Raw genomic sequence first — 26543 nt, 5'->3', positions numbered from 1 at the left:
ATTAATAACTGTAAAACTGTGAGCAAGGTATTTCACCTTATACATTTATTATTCCATTTTAGAAATGAGGAAAAAAATACCTTCCCAAGGGAGTTATACAAGTGCTGACCACAGGGCTTGGCACATCATAGGTACTCAACAAGTGATAGCTATTCGTGTTAAAATAATTAAACCCCTCAATCTATAGCTATCCTACGCTATTGTTAATTTACACTATTTGTGAATCCAAATGTAAATTTTAGCCTAGTCTTCCAAATTCAGTACACTAATTAACATATAACTTTGTGCATATATTATGTGAGTTCTACAGAAGAGGCACAAACCACATCTCATCCACAAAAGCAGATACTTATTCAGGTTAGTCGTCATAAATTCTGAGTTAGTGGAGTTTGAATTAGTCTTACCGTATTTGATAGAGGCCTGGTGAGGAAGGCCCTCTTTCACTATGGCTTCTTGGAAACTTTTTAAATTGGTAACTACTTTGGGAAATGCAGATCACCGTGCAGGGTACTGTAGACTCCCAGGCAGCCAGCTGGGTTTCTACTGGTTTCCCTCTCTAGCTGCGACCTTGGGCAAGTCACTTAACTTCCTTCTGTATATGTTAGTTTCCTCATCTATAAAGTGGGGACAATAATGATTCCTCCCTTACAGGGTAATTTTGGGGATCAAATGAGGTAATCATTGTAAAGCATATCACACAGTATTTAGTGCATAATAAGCACAATACAATATCTACTAACTATTATTGAGAAAGATAAGTATCTCAATTCTTTTGCTGAGTTAAACAGGAACCCTAAGAAATGTGCTGAGTTGAGAGACATTAGGAAATTATTAAGAGGTCTGTTTTAAAGTCAGACAGTTGTATAAATATGTTGCCTACTGTTGAGTTACCAAATCATTAAAATGCAAAGGACATCTAGGTTTGCAACAATGATGCTATACCGCTAGATGGCACTACGCACATTTTACTAAATAGTTCTCAAGCTGTAAGTGTCCATTGTAAAGCACCTGCTGTTAGGTACAGGCTATAGGAAATGGAGTTTCCTCATCCATATAACTATACGCTTTGCAGCGATATACTAGAAAAGGCAACAGGTTGCATAGTGAAATTACTTAGTTAGCATTAACCACATCGAGAATAAACAAAAGGTGTTCTTAAAAGTAGAAGTTAGTATGCCATAGAATCTTAAAAATGATATTTGTGTTAATTGCATATATTAATTACTAATTCCTCACAGTAGCTTGTCTTTATAAATGGAAATAGACAAAACTTTAATAGTTTGTCTTAAATCCAAGAATCTCTTATTGAAAAGGGCTGTGGGGGGTTGTGGCGGGGGAGGGGGAGGGATTCCACATGGGGAGAGAAGAGTTTTCGAATCTCAAGTGCTGTTGCTGATGTGCTACACTGTTACAGTAGGAGACGGATTCTTAGTTCATAGGTAGAGATGCCTTAAATCCAAGTGTCCCTGGGGAAAGTGCAAAAACGCCACACTCATTTACAACTCATAGAAACCACTGATGTCATAAACTTTTTTAGAAGTAGTAGAATCACATAGATAGGGTAAAATGCAGAGGAGAGGGTATAGAACGTACATGAATATCAAAAGACAACATCAGGATTTCGTCCCTCCCGTGAGTTAGTACAGGGCCAGCCGTCTCTGGACCACATCATAGAGACTGGGCCCAGGTTAGCGAATCTGAGCATGATGTCCTTTTCCTAAAGCACTCAGGGATCCTTTCAAAAGTCCTAAGCCCAGTCTCTACCACTCACTGAGTCCAAAATTTAGGAGGGTGGGCAAGGGTGTGACAAACCTCTCCAGGTGACTCTGCTAACCACCTTTAAGCCTTTAGAAGGCTCTTAGATGGCTTGCGGCCAGGGAAGGCCAATGAACAATCATCCTACATGATTTCCGTCATTTTGGAGGAGTGGTTGTCAGCTGGGGCAGCACATTGCAATAACCTACAAGGTTCGAAAACAGCTCCCTGGTGATGCCGCTGTGGCTGGTCTAGACCATACTTGGAACTGAAGGGTACTAGGTCTGCTAGAAATGTAGACTCTCAGGCCCCCCACTCAGATCTAGAGAATCGGAATCTGCCTTTTAACAACATCCCCAGTGTATTTTCACATTAAAGTATGAGAAACAGTACTCAAAATCGATAGTTTTTATCGCTCTCACATCAAGACACCTGCTATGTCTTATTAGGTTGTGAGGTGTGTTTCAAAAAGCTGGTAATTATCAATTAATTTCTACAGTTTAAGCATGATTTATGTAATTATGTATATATACATTGTTTTAGAGGGGTTTGAGATTTTTATAAGAAGGTCACTCATTGCATTATAATGTGCTTTCTTAATTATGCAAAAAGGAAATTGTAGTTAGGCTGGGAATTGAAGCTAATTTGTTGACACACCAGAGGGACTACATATGCCTTTGGGAACACAGACATATCCCTCAGCAGTGTGTACACTGTGTGGTGTGTGTGTGCATGCATTCACGTACGCACCCTCTCAACCCACACCCGCCTTTGCCACTCATGCTGCAGGTGATGGTGACTGGTGTGGGCCATTGCTATGACCTGTTTTCCCATTTCTGAGTCACACAGGTAAAGGCAGACTCAACCTACTCACCAAATCCTAGAGTAAAGGATGTAGGTCATGTCGTGTCTCCTGAAAACTCATCCAATTCTCTCCTCCCTAGACCTAAGTTCCCTGACCTTCAGGGTGATTTCTGGATGAAATTTCCATTGTTGCCATGCTCCTCAGAGCAGGAGAACCAAGTTCAGGTGGCATTTCTGATTAGTTTATGTTGTGGGTTTGAAGTGCCCGATGGTGTTTGTTCACATAGCATATTCTGGAAATATGTTTGTTGGCTCTGAGAAGAGTTAATTATGGTGATTCCTTCTTCTTGTTACCCAATGAAGTTCCAACATCCTTGCAACTAAAAGATGAACACATGGATAATCATTGTCTTTTTCCGGTGACAGCTCTCAAACGGAACTTTCATTCAGTATTCTACGTGCCAAATAGACTTTAAGTAAAAATGCTTTTAAGGAGCTTCCCCCGTGGGCCAGGCAGCCACAGGGTGGGGCGTGAGGAGGTGGGGAGAGAGACCTATCCCCTTGTGAGTGTCAGAGGGACTCCAGGTTTCCTTTCAGACTCACTACCTTAAGTCGCCAACTAGCTGTCTTTCTTGGCCTTCCACTCCAGGGACAAAAAACTTCATTCATAAAACAAGCATTGATTTAGCCCTTATTATGTGGCAGCCCTGTGCTGGATTCTGGAATTAGCACGGGCGAGATAGGTGCTCTCTGACCACACAGAGCTGTAGGTGGTTGGGAGCAGAGGTATTTAGCAAACAAGCACACTGAGCGTGCCACTATAATAATCGATTTTCTCTTATAGAGAAAAAATGGCATTAGCAATGATAGACTTAAATTCAAGTGTTTATTTGTATAATAGGAATAATAATATTCACCTTTTTAATCTCATAGGTATTCTGAGGAACAAAAAATTTTACATGGAAAACATTAAACTGTAAAGCACTATATACATTTTAGAAATTCTCATTTTTGAGAGAAGACAGGAATTAAAAATTACTGTCACATTCAGATAAAATTATAAAACTTGCTTCCCTCTAATTCTTTCATTGTTTTACTGTGTCAGTTATAACAATACGATCTTCCTCCTATAATTTCAGGTTTGTTTTCCTTTTAATGAGTGTAATATATTATAAATCCATGAGAGGTTACATCACAGTGATGAGTATTGTAGTTGACTTTCAGATCAAATACTTGAAATTCAGAGAGCCTCAGCTCATGAGGAAAAAAGGGTCTTTCAATGTGTCACTACTTACCACACTTGTATTGCACATATAGGCACTAACATATGGCGAAAGACTACCATATGCCTCTACAGACAGAGTTGGGAAAGGAAGTGACAAATGAGATCACAAAACATTTTCAAAAGAAATTAAATCCAACTAGTAATTTTAAAGATTCTATAATAAACTATTCTTGATGTTACAGGTCATTTAAGAAAATAGGAGAGACTCTCAGAGGGCCGAACTGAAGATTAAGAGGAGACACTACACTATAAAAGGCCCACATTCATTCACACTGCAGATTTAAATTAAAAAGCTACTGGAGCTCAAAATACAGGGATGCTGTTGTGGGCTGGAAACTGGGGAGGAGGAGGTAGGGCTCAAGTTGGTTCCTGAATCACAGCAGGATAAGAATACATGTTGAGGAGGAGGGGAGAAAATGCCAAGAAGCCAATCAAGCAACCAGTACCCCAGAGTAAGGAATGCAGATGGTACAATGAGATCATGTATTGATTTGACTGGGCCAGAGGAGTGTGTGCAGGGGAGGGGGGCTGCTTCCTGGAAAGTAGGGTCTGTAACTAAGTAAACTTTTCTGTTGACCATTATTTTGCTCTTTCTAATTTTTAGTAAGCAAATAGAAAGATTGAGAAAATGCAAGCTGTATATTTTAACGCTTAGTTTCATTTTCAAACCACCATGTAATTCTGCCTCTCATCTACAGCCAACCAGTCCAGCAGTAAAAGCCAGAGCTGATCTTTAGTGCAGTGAGTGGGTCTAATTCCATAGGTCTGGGTGTGGCCAGGGCATCTGTAGGTTAAGCACCTCCGTAGGGGATCCTGAAAGACAATGAAGTCTGAGAACCGCTGCTGTGGAGTAGGACTTCAAGGATGGAGTTAGACAAGGGACAGGAAGAACAGGAAATGGATGTTCATTTGACACAGAGGAATTTATTTAAGAGGGAGACTCTCAGGAACACTCTGGTCAAGAAATCCATGTGCAGATTAGCCAGTTGTTAAGATAGTCTCAAGTGAAGTTTTTCTTTCTTTTTTTCACGCAATCAGACCTTTAATCATGACAAAATAGTGTTGAAAAAGCTTGGGTGGGAGAGGAACTCAGTTACAGGGTATGCTTTGCCAGAGTTAACCAATGTATTTTGATGTGATTATGTTGATGATATTGCCATCACCCACATTAACCTACACTGAGTTTGGAAAGGAAATGTTAATAAAAGCACAATTTTCGTATTTGATATCCACTAGTGAGTCATACTTTTAAAATGTTAATCTAAACATCTGAGTAGCTCACCAAATTACCTTCCATGTCCAAACTCAACATTTTCCTTGCTCCCAAAGTGTGCCTTTATCACCAAGACAATTCTCTTCACTAAGGATCCTAGGAGAGATGCACCATATCTCACAAGGAGAACATTTTAATTTCACTTTAATTTCCTGCTTAATGGAGATGATATAATAATAATAGAGCTTCAAGAAAAGGTCTATAACATATTTTTGGTGTAAAATCAAATTGAATCTCATGCTAGTCCTCAAAGGTAGTACATCTGTTGTCTACTAGGAAAAATTATTCAGTGTTGCTTAAATTTATTTGTAGAGTTTCATCATTATTCAAAATGAGGTATAATAATTGTTGGCTCAAATAGCTGTCATGCTAGAAATTAAACTTAACAAAATTCAATTGAATGAACACTTATTAAGTTTATTATTTTTCAAAGTATTGTACCAAGGATTGTAAAAATAATGAGAAGGTAAATGAAAAGAATAATCTGAACAATAACTAATTTCTCACTGCCCGTGTTTAACTTTGTTCAGAATATATTTCATAACTTTAGAAGCAGGGGAATCTAATATCTTGTCTCCCCTCTGAGCAGTAGTTTTAGACTTTACTGGATAACTCTACAGGTTCCTTCAATGTGCTCTTACCACTTCCTACATTCTAGCCCCTAGTTTGGGCTTTTACTGACTTTTACTTAGATTTTTTACAGTAAGCCTCCCCACTCATCTCCAGTTTCTGCCCTTTTCCTTCCCTCCTAAGAAATATTTTAAGGCTTAGCTCTGGTTGTGCCATTCTCCATTGCCTGTTGAGGAAATCCCAAGCTTCTAGGCATGAAAACCAATGCTTGGACTTGAGTCTCCTAATCTTTAGCCTTATATCCTAATCTCCAGCTTCTCTGAGTCCTGTGCGCCAGCCACACTGGGCTGCATACAATTCCAGAATATTCCCCTGGCTGTCTTGTATGGGCCTTGACATGGCTCACTTCCTTAATCAGCTACACCCTTCAGTACACTGTCTTCAAGGTATCACACACACACACACACACACACACACACACACATGCTCCCGAGGACGCCCACTCTGAGCCCTCAGGTGGAATTACTTCCCCCTTTTGTTGCTCGCAGATACCTTCACATGTCTATAGGCCATTTGTGTCCCTCTGCATTTCCCACAGTTACTAATCAATAGGTTGCCCCCTCCATTTTTTAGAGAAACCTTTGGTTAGACTTCAGGGGAGAGGAGGGGCTTTCAAACGATGAGCTACATTTTATGTTAAGGGTCATGTGTGTTTTCGGGGGAGAGGGTCAGTAGCTTTCAGGGGATTCTCCCAAAGATACAGGGTGAGAGAAGCGTAAGAACCACATCACTAAACTGTGAGCAACTTGGAGACACGGACTATGTCTTGTTCATCTTTCTATTCCTCATGGCTATTCGCCTAATGCCTTGTTCAAACTGGGTGCTTAATAATGCTTGGGGAACGGAACAGGGTGCCTACTGTCTGCCACACACTACGTGTAATCCCTAGAGTCTTTCCCTTTGCCTCATGTTCTAAGGAAGCCCAAGGGATGCACTGAGCATAGTTTCCCACAGTACCTTTACTATTCTTTGTCTACCATGACTTGAGCAGATGGCCACAATCCTAGATGCCAGATGCCACATTTTGAGAGAAAGAGCATCCACAGGGCTAGCGACCATGAGGACTGTCTCCTACTTCTCCTTTGTAGCCATTGATCTCAGTGGCCGGCACTTGTGCCCGTCTGGCTAACATCGGAGAGCGGGTGAGCAACGATCAGCGTGAAAGTGTTCCTTTTTTCCGCACTCGCTCTGTTCTGCTTAAATATATAGTTAATCATCTTTGTGCAATGAGAGTAAATAATATGCTGGAAAACAGAAAATACACATCCACTCAGAAAATAGCTATGGCCCAGTTTGCTGGCACATGGAAAACTGTTCGGGAGATGGGCTAGCATTTGGGAAGAATAGATAGCTGCGTGGTTAATCTGCAGTACAGGTTATCGAGGTCAAGAATATGGGAGGTGTATCTTTTGTAGGAAAAAACTTTAAAAGTTAGCAGGAAATACTGATGAGGAAATCTCCAGGGCAGAAAGCCAAGATACACGGTAGGTAATGTTACAGATCCCGTTTGTGCCTTTTCAGAATCTTGGCTCCACCTCTTTCTCCAGCCCGTGTAGAAGTGACTGCCACAACGTAAACTTTGACCAGCTCTGTGCAGCTGCAACCAGACAGCAACGGGCCTCAGGCTCTTGCTGCACACCTCTGATGCTTTAGCTGAACACCTGGAGCCTACCCAACACTCTTGCTTGTGCGACCCCTAAGTGCAAGCATAGGCCATCCTTGACCAATGCAGGGCAGAGCAACTGGGTCAGTACCCTAGCAGTTCCAGCATTATCTATTCATTCTCTTTTTTGTTCCAGTTCTGCTCTAGACTCAGTATCCAAATAAACAGCTTCCAGACAAGCCTTGTTGTGGAGCCTGCTTTCTGCAGAAACAGGCTGAAGCACTGATTCTAATCAAAAGCTTGTCTATCACTGATTGAACACTCCCAGAATAATAAATGAGAAAAAGTGATTATGACCATGTTCAGAGTAGATTCTGATTCTGTTGGGTCACATAGTTTTTCCTCAGCTTATCCTTCTCCACAATACAGTATCAGTGTCCTTTTCTGCAGTGTCAAATTCGACAAATAAATTGCATCATACTTGTTCTTATGTTGAAGTTCACTGTTTTCCTGAGAAACTGAGCTGGTAAGGACTCGTGTCATCACTGGCTTTGTAGCAGGCTCCTGGGCCACATGCTTGCCTGTGATGACAAGACTTGACAGACATGGTAGGACAGGGACTCTACCATGGCTCTTGGCTAATATCTGGAAGGTAGAAGTTAAGTTCTCAGTTACATAGTTTTATCTGGTAATTATCCAAGGGAAGTCACTTACTATTGCTCTCCTGATCTGAACAAACAGAACTCCTCAGAGGTAAAGCAGAAGTCCTAACCCAACACTATGAATGAATAGAAATAGCCACACACTTCATTTATTTCAATAGCTATATGCAGGTCTGTATATATGCATTTGATTTCTTTTAAACACTCTACTTAAAACATAATTTTCTTTAGAAAATGAACGTTCGCTGAGGGAACTAAAGTGCTAGATACAGGTTTATATAGTAAAGTTTTAGGGTCTATCTACCACTTGATATTACAAAATCAGAAGCTTTATAATAAATAGAACACATTCATTAGATTCTAAACTTGAGGTTTTTCTAACACCAAATTCGTACACTAAGGAATATTACCACGTTTTCCCCACCATGGTCTAGCAAAATGCTTGGCACGTAGTAAATCTCAGTCTGTATTTGTTGAATGGTAAATAAATGAGTGACTGATAACAAAAACAAATGTCAACAAAGACTCAATGAGGAGTAAATCAAGGTGACATCAGGAGTGGCCTCCCTGCAGTACCACAGGTGTGGTAATGTGGGAGGGGCCATTCTCCCATCCCTGTTTTCAGAGCCCGGAGACCCAGGGAGCCAGACCGTGGGACCGCACCCTCTGGGCATCTCTGTATTGCTCTGATGACTGGCCTTGGGCTGGTTGGCAGGCTCCCAAGAACGTAGCTTGGCAGGCCACTCGGACAAGGTCATTGAATCTTGCTTTGGCACCTGTCAGATGGGGTTGAGGAAGCTTGAAGGCCTTCCTCTGTATGTACGTACCACTCTTTCCCAACTGACTGGGGCATTTAAAGCTGAAGCCCTTTCCTAAACTGTGAGAGTAAAAGGGCTTAGTTTACATAGCTTCCTGGAATAATGCAGAAGCAGGGGACATGGAAGGGAGCTGATGGATGTTCCATCCTGATTTCTGGAAACAAGACTCACTTAGTTCTCAGGTTGGACTGTGACAGCAGATTGATCAGAGAAAGCCTCTGGCACTCTCCAAATATAAATGTACTGAGAAGCAAACAAAACCCTGAATTTTTAGGATCTCAAAATTAAAAGAAAGAGCAGAAGTTTGCTCTGATTAAGGGGAAACAACTTCTCCCAGGTCCAGGGTGCCCAGAGAGGAGCGGGTGTCCACTGCCGCGTGACTCAGTGGAAGACTTGAATGGGCTTCTGCTGCCACCACCAACTTCCCCACAGGGAATTTTTGGGAATGTGTATTCTGCCAAAGAACTTTTCTTTATTCTAAATACGTGTCTAGAATAATTTGGCAACAGGAATGAAAATGAGTGTCAAAACCACTTGGAACAATACAAAGATAATTATGCTCCAAAGGTTTTCATCTGCTACTTTATTTCTCTAACTGAACATCCCTGCTCTCCCATCTGACTCCTTGACTGCAGAGAGCCCTTCTATCTTTCTCTTTTAAATACTTCTCCTTTGGAAGACTATACTTTTAGGGATCATTTCTATAGTTCGTTAAATACTTCTCCTTTGGGGCATCTATTTCTCTGCCTGAGATTTTTACTTTAAATTTATTTATTTTTATTCAATGTTCTATATGTCACTATCTGGAAAACGGAAAAGTCTACGGTCTTAGCAGTGTGATCGGTAGAACCTGAAGATGCCGTCCCACCCCTGCACCCCCCCGGATTCCTGGCCCACAGTGTCACCTCCTCTCAGTTATTAAATCAAACATGAGTCTGGGCACTGCTGTGACAGCATTATGCAGATATGCTTAAGGTCCTGAATCGGTTGGCCTTAAGGTAGGGAGAGTATCTGGGTGGGCCTGACCTAATCACATGAGTCCTTTAAAAGAAGAGTTTTCTCTGGCTGGTCATAGAGGAGGAAGTCAGAGAAACACACTCCGGCTGGCCTGGAAGAAGCAGAGGACACGCATGCTCTGAACAGCCTGTGGAGTCACGTGGTAAGGAATGTGGGTGGTCTCTAGGAATGAGGGTAGTATCCTGACTGTCAGTAAGGAAGGGAGCCTCAATCCTTCAACCATAAGACAATGGATTCTGCCAACAGCCAGTCCTCCTCGAAGAGGACCCTGAGTGCCAGATGAGAACCACAGTCCCAGCCAGCACTCTGATTTCGGCCTCGTGAAACCCTGAGCTGAGAGTCCAGTCATGCTGTGTTGGATTTGTGACCTACAGGAACTGGGAAAGTAAATGGATGTTGCTTTAAACTGCGAAGTGTGTGGCAATTTGTTATGCAATGATAGAAAACAGATACAGGCAGCCAAAAATCCACATACTTAAAAATGAGACAAAGAGAAGGAATATACTGGAACACTAGCTTGAAAAAAATGAATGGGATATTAGTATTTATTGCTAAGAAATACCTAAATACTACTCCTGCAGCCTAAGACTAGTCACCTGGAAGGTGAAAATGAATCTAGTGGAGCCCTCTAGTGGAGGGTGAAAAATGAATCTAGTGGAGCCTATTCATTCATTCACAGAAAAATATTCATTCAGGTCGCACTACATGCATAGCACTCACGTGAGTTAACTTTGCAGGGATAGAGAACCTTTACGTAAACAGGTATCTGCATTTTTTTTGGTTCATAAGTGATCCTGAAAATTTAGAGCTATTAAAGACAAAAGCATGTGTGCTAACCTTAAATTATATCTGGATGAGGGATACTTTTAAAAAATGCTTCATTTACTAGAGGAAGGGTCATTTGAGAAACTCTAAAAGTTCAGATACAAATTTATACCTTTTCACCTTTCCCTTTAACCAACACTTTAATTAAATTGTCATTGACATGAGTGATAGAAGGAAAATTCACACTGTGGCTGGAAGAACTAAAAGATGGCGAAATGGCAGGTGCGGGCGTTGCCTCCTTATTTATGCTCCACTGTGAAACAGGAGGAAGTAGATTTTTGATTTATTTCTCTTATTGCTTTTTGTTGCTCATGAACTTATGGAATTGACTTCAAAGTAATTTCAGAAAAAATAACCGCTGACATTACAGGGTATCTGGATCATTAACCATGTCCATGCTGACCGAGAAAATAATGTTGCAGCAGAAAAGTTATTTAAGATAAAGGCCAAAATGTTACCATTTGCTCACATGATTATAAATGGTATATCAATTATTTATTTTTGTGGAAAGTCACTAGGAAATTTGGAAGCTAAAGAGAAGGCTATTGATTAGAAAGGAGAATTAGGGATATATCTGTATTCTTTATTCTGTACCATTTCTCCTAGAGAATAGAACTTGTTCCCTCATTTGTAGAGAGATTTGCCCCTTTATTTTATTGGAGAACGTGCTGGTCGTGGCATGGGGAGGGGGAGTATGCCAGGCACGGAGATGAATGGTGAGGGAAAGAAGCTGATCTGGAAAACAAATCCTTGGAGTAAAGTTGAAGGAATTTTTTTGCCTTAAAAAAAAAAAGATGGGCTTGCAACTGTTCTTTTATTGCAGAGGTCGGTAAATGTTTTTTGCGGACATATGGATGTCACCATATGACGGATTAATATTCCGTTGGCATATACAGGGTGGGGCAAAAGTAGGTTTACAGCTGTTTGTATGGAAAATAATACAATAATAAATAATAATACAAGAATAAACTCTGTTTCACATACTCACAACTGTAAACCTACTTTCACCACTCTGCATATAATAAGAAAGGAAATAAATTTCTACAACATTCTGATGATGAAATTAAAAATATAATAAATGAGTACAATTCTTAGAATGCTGGACTATCAATGAACAGATTGGAATTTTTTTTTTGAGAGAAAAACATTTTGCTTAATTGGGGTTACAAATTAGTGTTCCCTTTACCTATTTTCAAATAGGTTACAAATCCTCATCTGTAAAAAGTATTCTTAGTTCAGTGTACACAAAACAGGTGCTGGGCCCACTTAGTCCGTGGGCCACAGTGTTCTGGCCTCAGACAGAAAGACTTTTTAGAACGCTGGGAATCAGTGTTTCTCAGGATCAACGAGGAATCACATTAGAGGTAATGAATAGGGACGTCAGGGATAGGGACCAATGCTCTAGATGGGAAACCATAAACAGAGCAAGCAAGGGCTGTGGGGAAGGAAATATGGGGAATTAACGAACACTTCTGATCTTTAAATTTAGACAAGAAAGAAATCTCCTAAAAATCTGTATTCTCTATGCTGTATCCAGACAATATTTTTTCAAGATGATGACTTTACAAGTGTCAGTTTTTATGTTCTTTCCTCCATTACATAGTTTTTAAGTGTAGTTCTGGTAATACACAAAGTAAATTTTACCTGTTAGTAATGTCTGGGCCTAAAAATAAACAACCCATTTGCAGTTAAGGTCTATCAATTTCTATGAAGTAAACACTACATAAGAGTTTCCAATAAAGCAATGCAGTTACAAATATACAATATGGATTCTTATTTCTGTTACTGTAGAGTAAAATTCCATTATAAGGTACCACGATTTATTTTGGGCTGGGTTTTATTACAGACAAAAATTATCTTCTTGTAATACAGGGGTATTTAATATTGGCAAATACTATGTCACATGAATACCAGCGCTCCTGGTTCCCTTCCTAAAAGAAAGGCTCTAACTTCGATTAAAATGAGCCGGGCTCAAATGTGTTGGCATTTAGCAAGTGTCTCAGCATCACAACTGTTATATTTACTGTCGGGAAGGAAAACTCAGCAAACACAGATAGTCTTTGCATTTCACACTTCTGATCAATGTAGAAACAATTTGGAAAAGAAGCTTAATTTTAGCAGAGCATTAAAAGATACGCTTATATTTCTTTTTGAGCCTTAGTGTCTGGTTTGTATAGAATATAATATCTTTTCTCATCCTAAAGTGTGCAAAATTTGTAAAAGACATTGTAAAGCAAATAATACTTCTCTGCTTACTGTCTACTGATTCTTTAAGCCTCAGCCGAGTTACCTCCCTGTGTGGGAAAGTCCTCTCAGCGACCCCCACGCCCAGGTCAGGGCGCAGCCTCCTTGGTGCTCTCACAACGCCATGTACACATTCCTGTAATTGCACGTCCACGCTGTTTTATAAGTCTCTTTACAAGTCCATCTACCCACACAGACTTCAGGCAAAGGTTCAAGGTTGGGATTGCATCTTATTTACTATCGCTCTGTCCCTGGTACCTAGCACAGTGCCAAACATAGAGTAGGTTTTCGTTTTAAGTTTACTAAATTCAGAGGTAAATGAATGGAAACACTGAGGCCTGCTGGACAGGTGTGAAGTTTCTCTTTTTACTCAGGGGTGGGCTATCACTATTTTTCAGGATAGTAAGTGTTTTCCCTACTGTTTTCCAAGAAGGCCAGTGTGACTATGCCACAATTCTGTATGTAGGGTAAGGACGAGGGCCACAAAAGAATAGGAAGAGGAAAAAAGAGATGCCCGAGAAGGAGGAAGGGCCTTTATCAGAGAGCAGGAGGAATGCAATGTGATCTGTAGGTTGCTGAACCCAGAGAAGGGTAGTGCTGGTGCGGGGCTGAAAAATCACGAGGAGTCTTTTTAATTCCCTTCCCTTCCCTTCCCTTCCCTTCCCTTCATGTATTTATTTATTTATCTATCCATCCTTACCATTTTGTAATGTCATTTTGCAATTTTGAAACTCTCTACATCTACTGAAAGTAGCCTAAGGAGGTCGCTGCTTGGCTATGCTTTTAGGAGACCGGACTCCTGTTCCTGTTCCCCCTCCTCTCCCTTCTATTTGAAGGGCTGTTGGCAATGAGTTTTAAAAAGTGGGGGAGAACCCCATCACTTTTTCATTGCTGAAAACATGGAGATTCTTCTTTCTGTCTGAATACGGATGATGAGGTTGAGGGGGAGGGACAGCTTTGCTTCTGTGGGAGCATTTTCCTTGCCCTTTAACACCAGGCCTGGAAATACCCAGGACTGCAAGTCCAACCACAGATTCCTTCCCACATCCACAGTGGTTCTCTCACTGCTTTTTGGGGAGAGGGGCACTGGTTTTGCTTTCTGCGAGGAGTCAAAACATGTCTTTGATGTCGGACCATCCTACGTTTTTTCTCCATTCTTCTCCTGCCCTGGACTTCAGCCCCATTCTGCTGGGGCTGGAGCACAGCTGCAGATGAGCAACATGAGGAATAGATGCACACTGCCCACACCCAGAGTCATGATTAGCTACGTGCCTAGAAGCGTGGGGCTGGGGTGGCCTGCCTGTGCCCCAGTAAACGTCTGCTGGAAACTCTGGGCAGGCAGAGATGTAGGCCCGGCTGGTTTCCACGTTCACCCAGTGGTTAATCCTCATGGGAGTTAATCAAGAGCTGTGTGTGTGTGCTCAGAAAAACATTATGGTTTTCATTTTTTAATGCATCCAATACTAATTAGAAAATGAGAAGAGTTTTTAATTTTTTACAGCAGTTTGTTTTTAAAACAGTAACATTTTTTTCCCAAGAGATGATGCATGTGGTAAGATGGCGGAGGCACTGCCCCAGCAGGGAGTGCGAATCTGCTCGCTGTGATTAGTGATCTAACTTGTTGCTTACATTTTGATTTGGGGAAACTTAATTTGGGAAAAAGCTGAAGCAAGTTCCTTTGTTTCTTTAGGTATTTTTGTCTCTTGCTGTTGTCTGACGCAGGCAACTATAGTTAATATTTTAATACAAAGGATTAATTTTCTAGTTTCAGAAAGAAACTAGATTGTTTTCTAGGAGCTTATAAACACTTTCCTATGCTCGTAAAGGAAACACAAATATAAGGAGGACTCAAAGTTTGATGTTTTATAAAGTTCTTGGAAACCATTTTGATGGCACCGCATTTACACCACCAAGGCTAGAGAAAAGAAGGAAACCGTCCATCCAGTTTTAAACCATTCCAATGGCAGCCTGGAAGACTTGAATGGTCTAGAGTAATTCAGCCTTCAGAATTACTTAGGAATAGTCTCGCTACCATTTGTATATCATAATACACTTTTCCGTGTTGTGTAAACATATTTTTGTCAATTCTTTCAAGAAAACCTAGTTTTAATAAACAAAGTAACAAATGTAAACTTACAGGATACACGAGAGTAATTAGTCCAAACAACTGGCATACTTACAATTGCATTTCTTCTGAACAAACCGAAGCTTGCATGCTGTTCTGTAGGTGGAGAGTCGGATACGATCCAGATCTTGAGCTCCTGGGGGGATGTATACATATGGTATTGGTATGCCATGTGTGTAGAAAGGAATTGATAACATTTATAAATGAACCACTATAAATACAACCCATACTCTCAATTTCATTTTAATTAGAATATAAATATAACTCTAAGACTTGAAGGGCCTGTCCCATATCCCTCAGGTTCTGGGGGAAGAGGGCACATGTAATCAACGCTGAAGGTCAGATTGCCAACCATGTTCATGGGCCAAGAAACACGACCTCAGCCCCGTGGTGTCTGCCACTTTGGAGAACAAAATGCTCAAGCCGTGACTTATAACATCATCAAATAATCATCTTAAATGCAGTCATCGGTCATTAGAACAGGGCTGTGAGGTGAGCTCGTGCTGGATGTTCGGCATTTTTTCTGCCTGCCCAGAGGCCAGTTGCTTTTAGAAGTCCTAGTTTTCTCATCTGGAAGATAGGAATGATACTGCTACTACTAGTTACTTCATAGGGGTGGAAGGATAAATGAATGACTATACCCAAAGCACCGAGCACGCTGCCCTGCACACAGTCAGTGCGATGTGGGAATTCACTATTATGACTAGTATCTCACCTGCAATCTTTCCTGTCAACCTCAGAGAAGGCTCCTTTATGAGAACAACCGCAACTCTTACACTGTGGCTTCCATCTCCTTCCTAACAAAGAGGAACATGTTCCCCATATTTTTGAGCTACTTTCCCTAGTCCACTCAGGAATCCAGCATGGCTTACCGTGCTCACGGCACCAAGTCTGAATGTTCTTTGCTCAGAGTGCAAGCTCCTCTGTAGGCTCTTCCCATCCCATGTACCCAGCCATAGTTCCCACGACTCTACCCCAGAACCTCTTCCCTGCAGGTGGGCTGCTCGTTACAGAACCTGAGTTTCCTCTGAATGGGTTATACTTTAGATTGTGTCTAGGACACATCTGACTTTCAAGAAATATCAGAGAACCTGAAACCAGGGCTGCTTCTAAATTTTTGGCTCTCTTGAAGCCCTTGTTTATGGTTCATAACAGATATAAAGGCACTTAGCTTTATTTTGATATGTACTTTTTAAAACATTTTTCATTGTTGTTCAAATACGGTTTTCTGCCTTTTCTCCCCACCCTTCCCCACCACCCTAACCCTTCCCATATTTTGACATGTATTGAACTTTCTCTTAACCAGTAAAAGTGCTACATAAATGCTTTGGAATATAATAGTTAGGGTAGCAAGTAAATGCACTGGCCTGAAAGTAAGTACATTAGGAGGCCAATTAAGCGCTCTTCTAATGAAACTCAGGATAAATGAACAAGTGTCCTCACGGAGAGTGTTTAGCATTCTCTCAACTCAAACTGATCTCTTTGGATTAATTTAAAAATACTATCAATACTCCTCCATTACTTAACATTAATTCTTGTAAAGGTTCATTACTTGGCAAACAGGTTCAATGATACTGAGTACGTGAAAGGTCAACGAGGCAAGGACTTTACCCAACAGAGGCATTCTCTTAAACATGTTCTCAAGAGGTTGACCTTTTAACCAATGGCCACGTAGGATTATTTGCAATGATAGGGATGATTATAACATAACACAGTGAAAAATAAATGGACTTGTATAAACTTTGACAAGTTTTTATCTGGGGTCCAATTTCCTCATGTGTAAAATGGGGATGACATCAATTTTATCGGCTGGTCACCTTGGTAGTTGGTACATAGTGAGCACTTAACGGCAAGCGGATGGGCCTCCTTAAAAGGCTTCCCGTGCCATCTCTGAGCAAGAACGAGTAATAGAAATTTCTTTTTTATATTTGAGTTTTAACTTGCCTCTCTGTTACTTCAATCCATTTGACCTAGTTTCCCTTCTGGAACCACGCCATCTTTTCTCCCTGGCACTTGATAATTTATTTCCCAAACATCAGAAAGCTGCTATTGTCATTATTAGCATCTTCATTACCATCTGAAGATCATGTACAGAAGTCCCTGTTATCGCGAGTGTAGAGTTTGGCTGGAAGGTAGCTTCTCCTTGAGGTTTTAGGTCAAAGAGGCTCACCTGCACAGCCATTTCAAGTACGAGGTCCACCACGGAGCATGGCACACAATAAGGCTTCAGCACAGGGACACAGCTATTATCATTCTCATTATTATCATGCGAGGACTTGAGACCCTAACCGTTCTAGTCATCCTGCTCCACCCCTGGCTAATATCTCCTTGAAATGAGATACAGAAGATCAACCCAATTGCCACAGACAGTGCCCCACCTGTACAGAATACATAGAAAGCGACTACTTTCACTTTGATAAGGACATTTGCTCGTGCAGTTCCACTCTCTGGACTCTTATTAAGCTTGTAGTTCCCTAAGAAGCCAATTTAAAAAATCATACTTTGTTAAGTCAGACTTTTTTCTATTTTCTATTTTAATGTTTATTTGGGGGTGAAAGGTAGGATTTCATACTTATCTGGTTAGTTTCTTTTAATTTTTAGCTCAGGCTTCTACCCATTCTGATTATTTTTTAAGTTTGGATTTTGTCACTGGCATTTCAAAGGGGCTCCCCAGGTTCAGGTCCTCTGTAAGTCTGAGAGGCATACGTGGGAAATGAACACCCCGGGATGCGGATAACCAGACAGCATCTGGCAGAAATACCTGAACATTACATTTGCCTTTTCCCCTGGATGAGGGTGTCATTTTATTAATGCCGAGCTTGGCTCAACAATCAGAAGAGTCTCAATACTTGTAAATAATCCTTTAGAAGAAGATATTAGACACATAGTTTATTTGTGTAGGATTTTCAAGAATAATGATTGAAGCCCCAGGTATAACAGGACTACAAAGCAGAACACAACTAAATGTCTGAGTTCCACCAGGATCTGAGCCTCTGAGAAGAGAAAACCTGACTCCTCTGCCCTTCCCCCTCACAGAGGTCCTGGCGGTAATTTGGCAAAGGCACACCTCTCCAGGAGCAGTGAAAAGGGAGGCCACGATGTGCACTTAATGGACCCTCTGTTTTATTTAAGAATCAGGAAGAGGTCTGGAGGTCTGTCGGTGTTTTCTATTTGTGTAAGCTCTTCCTGATTGAGGATGTAAGCCCTCAATATTAAAAGGGATGTGGTGGCCGATGAAATTTAGCTTTTCAGATACAGCAGCACACTGCCTTGCACAGACAAGTGAGTGCGCTGTGAGTGGCAACCACAGATCCGTACTGGGTTCTGGGAGCAAACACACACACAACAAACCCTGACCTGACACATGGTGTGCAGGCACCTGCTCTGTTTATTCCCCTGTTTAAAATACATTTCTTTGTTTCTGCCTCAATAAACCATGGATTTAATTCAGTTATATGTGTGTGGTTTCTTCTGGAAGGTCTATAAATCGATAGTGTACCTGGGAAGAGTTGCATGTCTTCTGTGTCCAGGTTATTGCTTAGAACCCAGGACCGGAACAGGGCTACAACCAGAGGCCCCCAGTACACAAGCAGAGGCCGTCCCTGAGTCATCGCCCCGTTACTTATCCTGTAGACGTGGTCACAATGCTACCTGTCAGTCGCCTAACTGCATGGTGACCCAGCCCAGGTCTCTCCTACACCTGCACAATCTAACAGACTTTGTTAGCATAATGCTGAGATTAAGGTTGATTTTTATCCTATGATAGTTTCCTGAGCTAACAGTCTAGCAGCCTTATTAGAAAGGGAAATTGGCTGACTTAATTCTTCTATAAAAAAGATGAAATTTGAATAAATAAATAAGGAAGAGAAGTCAGTAGAGCAATCCTTACTCTTAGAATGGTGAAATGGCTAGGGTTACCACTATCTTTGTTTATAATCTGGAAAAAAATCCATTTTGTCAGGAAACCTGCATGAAATTCATCCCACAGACTCCCAAGAATCTATATTCTCCTCTTTAGTTAAAAATGAGTATAGTCTTTTCCTTTTATTTTTTGCAATGTTCTCTTCATTACTTCTCAAAGTCATAGATAGTGTTTTTTCCCATTATTATTATGGTACTGGTATATAATTCTTTAAAACATGAAGGTTCAACCCATTTAAATAATTCCTGAGATTTGCTTCATAATCATACAGTAGAGCCTGAGGGTAAATAATTAAAGGTAGAGATGAATGCTATTTTCTTGTACTTTTATTTATATTTGAACTTTTCATAATACAAATTTAAAGCTAATTCACGTAAGGCAACTTGACGCTCTTGCGCCGTTTTCTCAAACCTCTCAGGTCCATGTCAGAGTTGGAAGAGAGTGATAAAGATGAAAGCAAAGATACAGTTAGGACGTGACTTTCAACAGTGTTCATCTCACGGCACACGCACGAATTACTAAAATTCTGTGGCACACCACAAAATATATTTTTTGCCAATCTGACGAAAAATAGGTATAATTTTGATTCATTCACACCAGATGGCTGTTGTGCTGGCTATTGTCATTTTTTAATTTGACAACCTGGAAAAAAGAGATCAGTGCCCCAGACTAAACAGTCAGGCATTGCACTTTAAAAAAATTTTTGAATTTATGAAGTTGCATTTAGCTCTTTTTTTCAAGATTTTTTCTCTTCCCTTTCTACTGCTATCCTTTTTCCTGTTTCTCCTCAACCCCTATCCCCCTTCCCCCAAATTGTTTCCTCCATTCATGTATCCATCCATCTACCTAACCACCTATGCAGTCTTACCTAATTTTTGGCTTTAGCCTCATTACACTCTGGGCAGTTAACACAAATCATGTATACTTTGCCTTCTATGTTTTGATAGTTCATTATAAAACCTTTTATATAGTTATTCAGATTCTTAAATATTTCATTCATTTTTAAAAGTCATTCAACAAATATTTACAGAATAAGGATGAAGCTCATGAGCCTTGTGTCTGAACACTCTCTTGGTTGATGACCGACTGCGTATGTGCGTGTGTAGGTGAGAGAGAGGGTTTGGAGGGAGAGGTTTAAAGAAGTTCGGCATCAAAGATAATGCTCAAATTTCTACCTTAGACAACTCAGTGGGATGGGGCGGCCGTCAGTGAGTTAAGGTATGTATGAACAGGGAGGAGCAGGAGTGAGGATGAGTGAAGGCGAAGGGTTTAATTTTGTGCTTAAACAGAGTGAGTTGCCTGTGGGAGGTCCAAGCGAAGCTATCCAGTGGCAATTGGATATGTGGGAATGGATATGGAAGTCCTGAGTATGGAATACATTCTAGGAATTATTAACAAATGTATAAAATGTAGCAGTGTGTCTTAACTGGGCCAAGACTGGAAATATTTTCCCAAGAGGACACTGTGTGCACAGGTAAGGGTGTGCCACATTCTAGCTGTCCGGATGAGGCACACAGTGGGTAGTGGCTTCCTCTCCACTTGTCATCAGTGCCTAGCTGTTTGGTCGTCGTTTCAAAACTGCATGGCTTTGAAACCACAGGCAAGCAGAACCCTGGGCAGCGACACTGGCTTCTTTGTGATGAGTTAGTTAATGGTGAGCCCACTTTGAGCTGCTTCATCAGTATAAGCTTTGACTGCGAGGAAGCAAGGCTGGAGGGACATGGACTGAGTTTATATGCTGACTTCTCTGGATACACTGGTTCAAGAGGATATCAGAGGCAGTTTTAAATGAATTCTTGGACATTTGAGAGCCATAACGATGGTGAAGCCTTGAAAGAAAGTCAAATTGTATATCAAAATAATTGGTCAAGAACAAAACTTCGGTAAAATCTGACTTCGGGGGGGTTTGGAGGGTACTAAGAGCCAAAAAACAAAAACAAAAACAAACAAACAAACAAACAAAACACAACCAAGTACAGTGGTCAGAAAAAGCAAAGGACCAGACCAGGGGGTGGTGACAGAAGAGAGAATTTGCAGGACAGTGACCCATGGTGTCAACGACTTAAAGAGGCTGAAAAGCATAGGAGATGAAGAAGCAAGTAAAAATAGTCACTGTATCCACAGTGGCCTATGGTCGGGGGCCCATTCATGTAATTTTTTCTGAATTTTTGAAGTCAGTTTTCCTAAAACTCATAGCGAGCATTGCAAAATCATGCTCTGGTTTCCATTCCAGCTATTTACCAGCTGACTGCAGTAAACGTTCTGAGGAGAGACTGCCTTCAAAGGATCCAACAGTGCTCGTTGAGGACCTACATTTCCTTCCTTTGATTTCTGGTCCCCCCTTCACTGAGAGGCCACTCTGCTTTCTCCCCAAGACCATTCTCCACCTGTTAGGTAGCCTTCCAAGTTATGAAAGAGTGTTTTCCAACCATTTACTTTCCTGTCATTAAAACCTACCTATCCTGTGCCCTGGAGGCTTTTGAACCAACACTGATTCAGCATCTGAAGCAAATGGATTTGAAGGTGGGGTCTGGGGTCTGTCCCTAAGGAGGAGTTCATGACAGTGAGTGACCTAGGTATGTTCACAAGGACATATGTGCCGAGAGCAGGAACACAGAGAAGGTGACTTTAATTCCAAGAACAAACTGTTTATTCTGCTAAAATCCAGTGTGGTAAACTTGTTTGAGCTGATGAGTTTGTTCAATGACTGGAAAGGCCAAGGTGAGGATGACATTTACATTTAACCAGTCTTTTCAGCTTTAATCCAAGTTCTAGATAAATGGATAATTAGGACATTATACTGAAGGTGCTTTTTGGTTCAGGGGAACTTGCCCAGGATTTCTTTAATCAAAGTGGGTAGCCATGGAGTTGCCGTTGTTGTTGTTGTTGTTCTTTATGAAAGGCTAGTCTTTTTTGCGCATTTGTGAGTCCATGTTACACTTAATTTCATTTCTGTGCTGTTTCTTTCTACTTTCGCTTTGTGGTTATAAGCTCAGTGCAAATGTCTAATGCACATGTGCCGCGATCACCTGAATTTACCAAAATCTCTTATCAGTTGTTCTTATTAATTGTTATTTTCTGTTCTTGGCATTTATAAAGCTAGTATGACTTAATGTGCCCCTCAACTTCACTAAACTTGAGTCAGGCTTCTTCCTGACTCAGGCCTCTAAACTCCCTTTTCTTAGAACATTTACTTTAGAAAACTTTCCATTGTAAATTCCTTATCTGCCTCATTGAGATATAAATCTCCCAGTTTCTGGACAGTTTTACATACCAGGAATAGCCTTTACAAGACCCTGGGAGCCATCCCTTTGCAATGTAATAACTGAAGGAGCTCTCCCAATCCTTGTGGGAGAGCAGAAGACTAACTTTCTAATTGTGACAATTAGCAAACACAATTGACCAACTTTCCCACTAATGTCCTTCAATATTTCTACATTAGCTCAAACATCCCCCCCCGCCCCCCATCCTCAAACACCCTCCTGCTTTTTGTTCCTGTGGATTTGCGTTCAATTTCTCTCCCTTGTTGCAATAGTCTTTTTAAAAAAGATTATATTTATTTATTTTTAGAGAGGGGAAAGGAGGGAAAAAGAGAGGGAAACATCAATGTGTGGTTGCTTCTTGAGCAGCCCCTACTGGGGACCTAGACCACAACCCAGGCATGTGCCCTGACTGGGAATCGAACTGGTGACCCTTGGTTCACAGCCCACACTCATTCCACTGAGCTACATCAGCTAGGGCACAATAGTCTTGAATAAAGTCTTCCTTGCCTTCTTAACTCCTTCACACACAATTTTTCTTTGACATTTGTAATTTCCAAAACAAAGAATCTTTTTGGCACTTTCTTTTGCTGTTTTTGAAAAAAATATTTCTAGAGAATACTTAGTTGACTAGACTTACAAGTTCCTCCTTTTCAAGCTTCTTCTCTAGGCATCATAATTCTTGGAAGAAGTTACTTGCCAAGTTTCTATGTCAGTCTTCTCTGATAGTAGTTTCCTTGTCTTTCTTGGATGTTCTGCTGGTAGAGCTGAGGTAACCCATATATTTTTCAACTATTTAACACATTCTGAATGAGATTACCTTTCTCTTTTGTGTGACAGTCTATCTATCAAAATCAATTCCTCCTCTCGAAACCAGCCAATTGTTTTATCTGGCAGAACCCTACTTACTCTGGACATAGTTTACTTGGTGTTGGTTTAAACACTAATGGATTGTCAAGATCAGACGTGTTTACCTGTTTTTGGCCAAAATCGCAGTCTATTACTCAAGGAAGAAAGACACATATTTGTGTGCTTTTAACTATTCATTAATCAGGAGAACTCATAACATGATTTAGTAAAGTACAAAACAACCTTAAGAAGTTCCTATAAAAGATAAAGTAACAACTTGGAAAATAAACATACAATTTTCCTAAGTCTCTCTAACTTGAAAAATTTAGAGCTCTCTCTTTCTGTGGCTGTAAAACTTATGTTGATCTTTCTGTGACTTGACAATGTTAATTCAAAAAACATGTGTGACATATGTATTTGTCTGTGCTAGGCACTGCACCTCAGATCATGTTCTTAAACTAAGTAAGTATTTAAAGATCATTAAATAATCACAGCTTTATAATTTTTAAGTGTGTTAGCTGATGTAGTCTTTAATGTAACAATGATAAATTTAAACATTTCCCCTAAGACTTTACTGCTTTTAATGTTAAATTTTTTTTTCTTTTTTTTTGTTGAAACACTGGCCCATGATGTACGTGGCTCTTGCCTTTCCAGTCTCAGAACTTATGATATGGAAGGATATCTGCGCTGCTTTATATTTTGTTTCCATTGGCAGGTAGTAACGAGATTCCTTGCTCTGTTAGATTTGCCTTAACAAGGTCATAGTTCCAGGTGACCTTGACAGAATGAAGATACAGTACCAAATATGGCCTAGGAAATTGGAAGGTCATGGCTGAAACCCTCACAGGCACTTTAGACTTTCTTTCATCAATGTGTGGTTGCCTCTAGCATGCCCCCTACTGGGGACCTAGACCACAACCCAGGCATGTGCCCTGACTGGGAATCGAACTGGTGACCCTTTGGTTCACAGGACTGCACTCAGTCCACTGAACTACACCAGCCAGGGCTAAACATGTTTCTAAAAGTGAAAAATGCAAGGAGCATGATTGAGATTCCCCACACCAATTTTAATTTTTTTCTTCTTTGTTAGTTCTAGCACTGCCTTGGTGCCACCAGATTATTGGGAAATGATAAAGGAAAATATGAACCTTATTATCTAGGACTTTCATTTATCTGTGCTAACCCTCATTCTTGCCGATCAGTTCCAATCTTCAGTGGAAACCTAATTTTGTCTACTGCCTTCGCCGGGAAAAAGGCTTACAACTCACTTCTGCTCATCTTCATTCTTATACGGGGGGAAAAAGAGCTAAAAAGACAATAAGAGGATTGTACTCTTTTCTTTATAACATTTAATTTGAGATGTGTGTTTTCCTCCCAATGTCAAGTGTTCTTCCTCCTCGTGAGTAAGAAACATGGTCTATAAGGGAGCCGCTACCAACCAATTATTCACAGAGCAACCATGTATTTACATAAAGCAATAGCCTTTATTTAACAGGTTCTCCACTGGAGTCAGTCTTGGTTTGGTTTCCTTCAATAGCAAGGGACCTCTGAGATCTTTTTAACTTTTGTTTACCTTCTTTTGTTTTGTTTAATTTTTTAGCAACTGGTTTGCAACACAGATTCTTCCCCTCTGCACGAAGTCTACATGACAGCTTGTAGTTTGGCCTGGCAATCGTGCCTGACTCCTCTTTCCCATATAAACATGTGATATCGTTTTGTAGGTAAGACATTCAAGAATTCATCTCACAAATACTATCAGTGTCTACAGTATGCTGGACACTGAGACAGTGTAGAGAGATGGACATAGACTTTAAAGTTTAGTGGACTGTATCAATTCCAACACTAAATAGTGTTTATAAAGTTGTTTGTGTGTGTGTGTGTGTGTACATATATATATACACATATTTAGGTCCATGGAAATTTTTTTCATGTAAAATATACAGTGTAGTAATAAATTACAATGCTTCACTAATTTACTTTATAGGAGGCAAAAATGCCCAAGTTTACACTTTATGCAAGAAATTTAGGATTTTAACATAATTACACATGTCATAGGACTTCACGTGTATTCAGTGGACACTGTGGGGTCTTCCTGAAAAGTTCCATACTTACTCATCTCTGCAAACAGCTGTCTTCTTTCTGCCATAGTATTTCCTCTTTTCCCACTGTCTTCAATCATTCTGTGAGACAAAATGGGTACATTGTAGGTCACCCTCCCGCTGACGAGGCAAACAGTCACATCTATGTCAACACAGTTGCGGCAGCTATGCCGTAAGCACGGAGATAAGCTATTTAGCACTATTTCAAAAATACAGTTTTACTTTTATTAACTTAAATTGCCGTACATAATTTTCCCTATATATAATGTTGTTGGAGTTGGTTGAGGGGGGATACATGTTTTACTTTCTAAAACAAAAATATTCACAGTAGCAGATCACCTCGTGTTATAACAGAACACAACCATTCAGAGTCTGTTAGGTGATTCATTTTTACATGTATAGATTCTTTTTTAATTTTGAGAGCTCCTACGAAGAACATAAAGCAGACATAATGCATCCCATTTAACAAATGATGAGCTTGAAAGTCTCACGACCTTAGTGAAGCGAAAGGGACAGACGTTTGCACTCTGAGACCGGTACGCCTCCAAGCGCATTCTGCTGCAAATTGTCCCCTGTGCACCCAAAACATCACTTTAGAAGCAGGTTATTTTCTAAATGTTCACTTCCAAGTTGAGTGTTTGGAACACGCAACAGTTTTTCTATACATAATTTAATGCACGGGGGTTAGGTTGACAACTCCCCACTCAAATAAAAATACTGTCTGCAGTGGAACTATCTTAAAAGTATCAACAGTTAAAATGAGAATAAAAAATACAAAAAAAATTTCACTTGAGGAAAAAGGAAGTAATGAGAAAGTTAATGGAAACGTTGCTTGGTCTGACAGAGGGCTTGGGCTAAGTGTTAAAGGTTTTACAGGTTGATGGAGTCGATTTCTTATGATACCTAATTAAACTTTTAAAAACTAAAGTTTCATATATACACATATGTGCACACATTTAGATTTGTCCCATTATGTTTTGGTTCTTGGGCATAGCGGATATAAGGCACAGCTGATCTTTTTCGCCTGCCCTTCCCTGGAGCCTGCCCTTTCCCAGTACGGTTCTTTGTCCACGCCATTTTTTTGGGGGGCCTGGATTGCCCACTCCCTATGCTTAGCTAACTTACAGTTAGCCTTCAGGTCTCAATTTAGGGGTATCTTCCTCTGAAATCCCCCCTAATTCCCTATGATTGGCTGGGTTTGGTGCCTTTCCTCTGAGCCTCCAATAGCTGGCTATGCCTTTCTCTCAATGCTGAGCTTAACAAATCTTTCCTGAGTCCCTTCTGTACTCCTGACACCAAGCGAAGCTCTGGGCATAAAACAGGCATCTAGTCACAGCTCCCTCCCTCCAGGTGCTTACACTCTCGAGGAGCA

The 26543-nt window shown here is 40.6% G+C and overlaps 1 protein-coding gene across 17 annotated transcripts in view; it reads right to left on the bottom strand.

Moving 5' to 3' along the window:
- The window catches only part of DTNA (dystrobrevin alpha), a 348472-nt gene that overhangs the window by 95192 nt on the left and 226737 nt on the right, over positions 1-26543 (bottom strand). For all 17 annotated transcript variants that reach the window (XM_053913096.1, XM_053913090.1, XM_045187823.3 and 14 more), the window contains 2 exons: positions 25185-25252; positions 15097-15177 (listed from right to left, as the gene is read on the bottom strand). In XM_053913096.1, the coding sequence (XP_053769071.1) occupies positions 15097-15177; positions 25185-25251 (148 nt within the window). In that variant the 5' untranslated portion in view covers position 25252. The remainder of the gene's footprint in view (positions 1-15096; positions 15178-25184; positions 25253-26543) is intronic.

Source organism: Desmodus rotundus, chromosome 10 (assembly GCF_022682495.2).
Source record: "Desmodus rotundus isolate HL8 chromosome 10, HLdesRot8A.1, whole genome shotgun sequence".
Lineage (NCBI taxonomy): Eukaryota > Metazoa > Chordata > Mammalia > Chiroptera > Phyllostomidae > Desmodus > Desmodus rotundus.
Note: the sequence above shows the minus strand (reverse complement) of the source record. Positions and strands in the feature narration are given on the sequence as shown.